This window comes from Cyclospora cayetanensis, unplaced genomic scaffold (genome assembly GCF_002999335.1).
Source record: "Cyclospora cayetanensis isolate NF1_C8 unplaced genomic scaffold, CcayRef3 CcayRef3_contig_5, whole genome shotgun sequence".
Classification (NCBI taxonomy): domain Eukaryota; phylum Apicomplexa; class Conoidasida; order Eucoccidiorida; family Eimeriidae; genus Cyclospora; species Cyclospora cayetanensis.
In genome coordinates, this window is record NW_020312480.1 from 500,284 (window position 1) to 508,899 (window position 8,616).

The 8,616-nt window shown below is 58.0% G+C and overlaps 1 protein-coding gene across 1 annotated transcript; it reads left to right on the forward strand.

Annotated features, from left to right (window-relative positions):
• Positions 1-664: 664 nt before the first annotated feature.
• On the forward strand, positions 665-8,501 carry LOC113146687 (the record flags this gene model as incomplete). The annotated part of the gene is given in 9 exon segments (XM_026334802.1): positions 665-925; positions 2,161-2,223; positions 2,225-3,600; positions 4,546-4,743; positions 4,872-4,981; positions 5,394-6,468; positions 6,535-6,785; positions 6,894-7,537; positions 7,997-8,501. Coding segments are annotated over 9 exon segments (4,483 nt in total), but the record flags the coding sequence as incomplete, so codon positions are not given.
• Between the last annotated feature and the right edge of the window lie 115 nt (positions 8,502-8,616).

Here is an 8,616-nt window from a genome sequence, read left to right on the forward strand (position 1 = left end):
TGGGCTTAAGAGCTAATGTAGGAGCTTTTGAAGAAAGCAAGAATTTGTTCACGCCTTATCCTAGTTGGCGGCAGTATGGCAGGATGCCTTTCTACAACAATATGAATGCCCTCTTCTCACCGTCTCCTTTAGTTATTCGTTTTTTTACGCTCCCGCCGAGGAGCAGGTCAAGTTTCCTGTGTGTTAGCTTAATAAATCCTTGACTGCATTCATTCTTGGGCTATACGTGAGCTTGTCAACAGGGGAATCCCCGCTATACAAAAGGATTCAGGAGTAGAAAGAGGTATATTGCATCGATAGGTCGAAATTTTGGATTATCCTTAACCTGCCGAGACCCTGCAGATCGTAGAGGCTTGTGGAAGAGGAGGGTTTGTTTGATGTGGGCGCTTGAGAGGGGCAGGGGCGGTGGACAAAGATCCACACGCTCAAGGAAAAGTACGCGTTTCGGGTAAATGCATCACCATGCCAGTACCAACAGGCACAAGCATGTGATTGCGAAAGGCGGTGGTCATGGCGTTAGGTCAGTTAGGTTGAACTTGAAACGGGTGGCGTCTGGATGTATGCGGAGCAAGCAAAGCTCAACAAGCTGCCTAAGAAGAAAGATCGGTTTCTAAGCCACCATCTTTCCATACACAGAGCAATAGTATAGTTTAGAAGATTGGCAATGCAATATGCACAGCATGAGAAGAAAAGAAGTCTAGCCCATTTGCCAATAAATATTGTGGTCTACCTAGGAAACTCAGTTGAAACTGGCAAGGATCGGTGTTCCCAATGCATTCCAATTTACAAAGAATGCGAGACACGCCTAGATTTACAACACAGCGCCCCTATATGCAAACCTGTGGACCCACCATGGGAATTGGGGCATTCTGAAAAAGGAGCAAATCTGTACTCAGCACTGCGAGGCTGCGCGCCATTCTTACTGGCTTGATTTAAATTTGAGACACGGAAAGGCGGAAAATGCCTTGCAGCCATCCAAATATCCACAGCTCTTTCGTCATCTGTATTCTTGCGCCTGTTCGTCAGGCCACCTCTTAAGCAACCCGCCGCCTACGCTGCAGGAAAGTGCCCCAGTGTGATGTAAAGGAAATAATCTTATCACTTTCAGAGGGAGGATGCATTGGCCTTCTTGGGTTTCTGTCTGGGAAAGAACCAAACAAGTGCCCAACTGATCGCTCTCCACTAACAACACATATAGCCAGGGCATCAACGCGACAACGGCTTACCACCTTGCATTTTGGTCCACGCAAACGTCAGAAACCGGAGTGTCTTGCGGTTCTCCTGCTAAAAATAATTATTAGACGCAGTTGGGAACCCTAATTCTTGGAGAACAAAGGGTATTGGGTGGCTAGGAGCCACCGCACGATCCTATGCAAACATAGGGACAGAGAGACCTGCTGCCGACCGCCTCCGTTGCTAGAGAGAGCCACTGCTGCTAATGCTAATGCTGCTGCATGTTGCATCTGTTCTTGTTTTGCTTCTGTTTAGTAATGAATTTTTACGCCCAGTTGGTGCGTCCTCTTTAGCGCTTCTCAAGCAAGGGCTTTGTCGCCGCGCCGATCCTCCAGTTGCTTTTACTAGACCACTGCTGCCACACTGCTACTGCGGCAGCGTGTTGCTGCGAAGACTAGGCACGCACATAGGGCCTCCAAAAGCCTCCCTCTTCGCTTTCTCCCCCTCTCTTGCTCCCATTTCCTCTGGCAGCGGCAGCTGCTGCCGCTGCAAAACAGGTGCTGCACGACACCCGCGGTGGGCAGGGAGCACCCGCGAGAGGGGTGCCAGACGAGGCCCGACATCGCGTCCGCTTGTCGCAGTTGCACCATCGCCAGCAGCCGCAGCAGGCTGTAGATACACCCGAACGAGCGGAGGGCTTCGGCGAATGGCCAGATCTTGACGCTTCAGCAAGAGCCAGCCAGCGAGGGTGGCGCTGCAGCCGATGGCAGCAACTTGCAGAGGCCACTGCGGCGCCTACGCCCGAAATCAGGGGCCCCTATTTGATGCTTTAGGCGTGCAAACTCGCACTAAGGGCCTCCCAGAGTCGTCTCCCCCCTCTCCGTTGCACGGCAGCAACAGCAGCCGCCGGAAGAACACCAGTGTGCATGCGCCTACACAAGCAGCACCCCGGCGCAGCCGCTGCTGCAGCACGCATCGCGGCAGCAGCAACGCAAAAGGCTGTCGGGGATGCAGCAGCAGCAGCAGCAGCAGCAGCAAGAGCAGTGCGAGCCAAGACGGCCACCAGAGGACTCCCCGACTTGGCAAAGACAAGAACCAGCGGCGAACGGATGAGGATCCTCCACTGTCTTCGATGAGCGCACACTGCGCCTCTCGGAAAAGCCTTCGCGGCGACGCTTCCTCTGCCGCTGCTGCGGGAGAACACCCCTCCTTGTGTAGCATCGATCGCCCAACAAGCTTGCTGCGTCGCTTGCGCGCCTTAGAAGAGAAGCTGCTGCTCCAGCGCGACTCCCCAGAGGCGCAGAAAGGCTGCCTTCTCGACGGCTCGACGAACAGCAGCAGCGAGCGAAGAGCTGCACCACCTGTTGCAGCTACCGATCAATACAGCATGGGCGCCTCGGCACAGAGAGCAGCGTCTCCCTCGCCGTCGTACCGGGAAACACCTGCTGCTGCTGCTGGTGCAAGGCGAAGCAGCCACGAAGCGCATGCTTTTTCCAAGGCTTTGGGTAGTCAGCGTAGCAGCGGTTTTGACATGGGAGGCAGCAGCAGCAGCAGCAGCGGCGGCAGCCGTCCTTCTCGCCTCTCTGACGTGCTGCTTTCTCCACGGCTGTCGGAAGCAGCAGGGGACGACGCAGAGCGACAGGGCCCTTTTCCTCGCAGCCTCAGGAAACACGCAGCTGCATGCTCGCATTCAGAGACGTGTCAGCGTCAGTCTCAAGACTCTGAGCTGCAGCAGCAGCATTCGTTGCTGCCTAGCAAGCTGCACACCGCAGAAGCGCGGCAAAAGAGTCGTAGGCGACATCGTCGGGAGCAGCTGCTGCAGCAACTGCACAGGCAGCACCACGAGCAGCAATCGACGCCGCTGAGCAGCACAAGTGGCGATGCTTCAGGAAGCCTTTTTTCGCAGACAAAAGCAAAAAAGCAGCAGCAGCACATGCCCATCCACTACTATGAGAGTCTAAAGACACCCGAGGGAGCTAAAGAGTCTACCGCAACACCGCCAGCGGCAACGGCTGAAGCTGCAGGCACAGGGGGGAGCCAGCTGACATCGCTGCAAGAAGAGCTTCGTTCTTTGAGGGAGAGACTGCTGAAGCCTCTGCGAGATGCGCGCCGCGCAGCTGCATCCCCCCAACAGCCGCCTCCTCCCTCCCCCTCCCCTGCTCGATCAAGCATGCAGCTGCCTGTCCCTTTGCGGGAGAAGGAGCTTTTGTCTTCCTCTTCCGCCAAGGGATTGCTGGAATGTTTAGGAGGATCTCAGACGTCTATCTCGTCCTTGAGCAGCAGCAGCAACAGCAGCGTCAGCCGCTGCAGTTACACTCACGCCCACACCAACAACCCGCACGCTGCTGCCTCACAGCTCCTGACTCCCAAACAGGCGAAACTCGCAGGAGCTAGCGGCTTGGAAGGGCCTTTGTCTGATGAGACTCAGCGGGAGGAACGAGTGCAGGAGATGTCGCTGCTGCGAGAGCTCAGAGAAGCTGCAGACAGCGCAGCCGCTGCCATGGCAGACGGCGCTGCTGTAGCAGCAGTCGCTGCAGTAGCAGCAGCAGCAGAAGAAGAGGCAGCAACGCGCACAGAGAAGGAAGGGAGCCAATGGCTAGCATTGGCAGCTGCTGAAGCCGCTGCTCCGCAGCAGACGCATCTCTTCCCTTCGGCGCAAATGCGTCAGACACTCCCGAGAAAATTCGAGACGCTGGAGATCAAGGCTTTGCCGCTGACTCAGGGGTCGCATGCCGCTCGTCTGGAACGCGAGGGCAAGCGACAGCACGGCGAAAACAGAGCAGACGCTGTTTCGTGTAATATTGCTGGGCACCCTTCTGAATCTTGGAAACCTGCATTTCTCCGTGAACGTTTGTCTACTCCTTCAGAAGCCCACGTCGGTGCAGCAGCAGCAGCAGCAGCAGCAGCAGCAGCAGTCTCTGCCGCTGCAGAGCACATTCGAGCATTGGGAAGTCAAACGCCGAGGCGTGAGGACGGCCGAAAGGGTGGAAAGGCAACGGCTCCTCACACTCCTCCAGCAGCTTCTTTAGAAGGAGCAGCAGCAGCAGCAAAGGCACCCGTAGCAGCGGCAGCGGCAGCAGCAGCAGCGGGGCATTTCGACGCTGGAGACAGCGGCATACCCCTGCAACAGCAGCAACAACAGCAGCAACAGCAGCAACAACAGCAGCAACAACAACAGCAGCAACAGCAGCAGCAGCAGCAGCAACAGCAGCATCCTCAGAGTCCAGCCGCAGCAGTTGCGGCTGCAGCCGCAGCAGTTGCGGCTGCAGATGCGGAGTCTAGGCGGAGCTATCATCACCCCCGAGCAGCTCCAGCAGCAGCATCAGCAGCTCTCAAGAAGTGTCAACAGCTGCAGCAGCAAAGCGCAACCAGCAACTGGCTGCGAAGCCCACTAGCAGCAAGCGCAGCAGCTGCAGCAGCCGCGGAAGACAGCACTGCCCTGCCTACACTGCTGCTCGTGCCGCGGCTGCCACAAATCGCAGCAGCAGGAGCAGCAGCAGCATTACCACCACCATCACCATCTTCATTGTTTCAGCGAAACTCCGCTTCCTTGGTATCCGGCCTTGCAAAGCTAGACACGAAACTGCAGCAGAGGCAGCAGCAGCACCAACAGCGGACCGGCGCAGGAGCGCTTGCCTCTGTTTTTCCTGCAGATGCTGAGACTGAGATCCACGCAAAGCAACAGTCATCGCCACAAGACTGCTTCGCTGCGGTGAGCGCTCCGGAGAAGGTGTATATACACCACTCGTCGCGCGAGCTGCACCCGCAGCTGCGGGATCACCGCTCACAGAACCATCACCGCAGAGAGGTATGCACCATTGCATTTGAGCCAGCAAGACACACGACAGAAGGCAGCGCCAGTACCCAGCTCAAGCAGGAATTTTCAACGCCTGCAGTTGCCGCTGCGCACCAAGTGAGGGGTCGCATGCAGCGCGGCAGCCAGAGCGGGAGCAACAGAATTACTGCGCCTTCTCAGCCCTCACAGCGCCTCATTTCCCCCAAAGCTGCTGCAGCAACAGCAGTAGCAAAAACACCAGAAACAGCAGCAAAAACACCAGAAACAGCAGCAAAAACACCAGAAACAGCAGCAAAAACGCCAGAAACAGCAGCGAAAACACCAGCAACAGCAGCAAAAATACCAGCAACAGCAGCAAAAACACCAGCAACAACAACACTAGCAACAGAGACACCCGAGTCCTCTTCGCACTCACTGACAGCAGCTCTTGTAGCTCAACCCACGGCGGAAACACTAGTCAAGAAATCAGCAGCCACTATCTCCGTAGGAGGAGAAGGATCCTTAGGGGGAGCTGCCTCGATCGAAGTGCGCCGTTGCCAGTCATGGGGAGGCGCATCTTGCGCATTCGAAAGCCGCAGCTTGGAGGCTAAGCAACGATTGCAACTTCTGTCAAACCTTGTCGGCCTTACTGCTGCTGCGGATGTGCTGCTGGCTGCCATTGGAGGGGATGAGGAAAGGGTGCTGCCGCTTGTTCAGAAAGTTCGAAGCCTCATAGGGAGGTCAGGAGGGCTTAAGGACGCTTGTGTGCACAGCGAGCGAACCGCGCGGAGGCAGGCGGAGCAGCTCGGAGAGGCGAAGCGCATGCAAGAGAGAGCAGTCGATTCGCAACAGGAGCGTCAGGAGCAGTTCGGAGAGATCCAACAGCAGGAGGAGCACCCAGTCCGGGAGGCAGAAGCGGCGCTTTGTGATGACGAACTGCAGCTGCAGCAGAAAAAAGAGACTGTCACACCGCCAACGGCACTGCCAAAACTCGAAGCCTCCGAGATTCCCAAGACACCTCCACGACTGCCGCTCAACTTCGATGGCTTCTGTCTCCTGCCCCCTCCATGCATCAGCGGCAGCACCATTGGCTACGGTCCCCCTGTAGCTGCAGCAGATGCTGCTTGTGCTGCTGCAGCTGCTGCTGCTGCTGCAGCTGCAGATGCAGCTGCTGCTGCTGCTGCTGCACCGCCACGAGCGGCTGTCTTCAGTGAGGCACCCGTAACTGGGCCCTGTCACAGTTTGGCAGCAACGCCTCGATTCGCGCTGCCTGTGGAGCAGCAAAAGCGAACGTTCAGACAGCAGTCCTCTGCTTCGCTGACTTGGGAGCCGAAAGAGCAGCACCGCCAGTCGCTGCTGCAGCAGCGCCTCGGGGAGTGGAGAAGGCAGCAGGAGCAGCAGCGCAGTCGCTACTTTTCTGACGCGGCGTCAAAAAGTGTACCTCTCTTCACCGGCAGTTCCGAAGTCGTCTGCCCCCACACCGAGGAATTGCAGAACCAGCGTACGACACAGGCGGATTGGCAGCAGCCTCTGCTGCTGCAGCAAGACTTGCAGCAAAGACAGCAGCAACTATTCTTTGCTGCAAGTCTTGCAGAGGCACCCGCTAAGAAGGGCCTAGTGGAGCCGCCTTGTTCGTCTCTTGAGGGCAGCGCAGCCGACATGTGGGCGCTTACCACGGCAACAGCAACATCGGATGCAGCCTCTGGAGCTGCTGCTGCTTTTGACTGCAACACGACTGTCGCTGCAGCAACTGCCCCCCCCGCAGACCGCGCGTGCAGGCGGCTCTCCGAGGGGGAGGTGCCTCAGTCTGGTTTCGTGCAGAGCGCTCCCGAAGGGGGTGGCTGGATGCCTCAGGAAGGGCATGCAGCAGCAGCAGCAGCTGCAGCACAAGCAGCCGCAGGGGGGATGGCAGTGACTTCCCTGGCAAGAGAACAAGGAGCAGCAGGACTGGCACCGGCACCATTCACAGAAAAATCTGCATGGCGATCGGCCACACTGATTACAACAGGCTCAGACTCCAGGGGAGGAGCCGCTGCAGCGGCAGCTGCAGCTGCAGCTGCTGCCTCGCCGGAGGCAGAGCGGCAACAGAGACTCGCAGACGGCTTCCGCGTGCTGCAGCAGCAATGCTCCACGACGCTGCTCTCCCCCAGAGGTAGCCGAGAAGTGGGACGGGCGCTTGAGCAACTGTCTGTTGCTGCTGCTGCTGCTCAGCAACAGCAGCGAGAAAGAGATCGCCGCTGGCGTTCCTATGCCCCTGTGATCAAATCTTCGCGCGTGTTTCCTACCGACTCCTTCTCGAGGGAACAGAGTCTTGAGGCAGCTCCTCCTGCAGCAGTAATGGCACCATCTGCAGCTGAACCCGTTGCTGGGCACGACTTCCAGCCTCAAGAACTGCAGGAGAGCGCTGTGGAAGTGACACTTTCTGCAGCAGCAGAAGCAGCAGCGCCTGCCCATTTAGTGGGGGTGGAGCCTCCCGCGCCTGCATTTTCGCCGTCTCAGCAGCAGCAGCAGCATGCACGCTGGGAGTCTGCGCGCGAACAGTCAGTGCGAGGGCGTGCGGCGCGATGGGGGCTTCGTTTTCTTGCGGCTGTAAGTGGCCGTCGAAGAAGCAGCAGCCAGCAGCACCCGCAATGTCAGGAGCACACAGAGGAGCAGCAGCTACTCCGGCAGCAGCGGCAGGAGCAGCGTCACCGACAGGTAATTGATGTGGCGACTTTCGCAGACGACGAAACGACTGCATTAGTCCCAAGTTTTACCTCCTGGCAACAGGAGCAGCAGCAGCTGCAGCACCTGTGGCAGGAGCTGCAGCAGGAGCACCATCTGGAGGTTCTGCCTTTTCAGCCATGGAGATGCCCTGCTGCATCGACTCCGAGGCAGCAGCTTCTGCAGCCCGTGCCTGTCGCGGCGTTTACTGCTGATGCTCCTTTCCGCGCTGCTGCAGCCGAAACTGCATTCGCTGCAAGCGGTCAGACGCTCAGGCATTCTTCTTCCCTGGCCAGTCAGCAGCAGGGGACGCAAGGCGCTGCAACGCTGCAGCGCAGCCGCAGCAGCACCAGCAACACCAGCAGCAGCGGAAAAAGATTTTCCCTAAGGGGCATTTTTCGGAGGAGGCACTCCACAGAGGGTGGCTTAGCCAGGGGTTCTCCTGCGGGAGAATGTGCAACTGACAAAGCGACTGCGGCAGGAGGAGGAGCAGGAGCTCCCGGGGGTGACAATGGCCTTTTCTCGCCGAGCAGTCAATGGCTGCTCCCGCCACCGGTAAGAGAAGTTCATCTGCAGCGAACTGCAAGCTGCTGCAACCCCTCAGCAGCCCTAGCAGAAGCCGCGACGTGTGATGTCGCTCTTGCAGCGATGCAGCACCCGCCTTACATGCATCTCCTGCCTTCGGCGGAGAAGGCCGAGCACCAGCAGCCGCATACAACGACGCGTCCTGATTCGCTCTGGCTATCGCAGCATCCCCCTAGCCACATGCAGCAGCAGAAACAGCAGCAGGTGATGGTAGCTGCTCCGCTAAAGCCTCGACGCTTTAGCTCGCCTTTTTCGTGGGGACGCCGCCACACATAGTACACTCACTGCAACAATCTCCCTGGGCCCAGGAGCTGCGTTAGAAGGAGGCTAAGGAGCTGTCACACAGTCCGCCGCTCCGTGTGCGTTCTTTGAAAGGATGA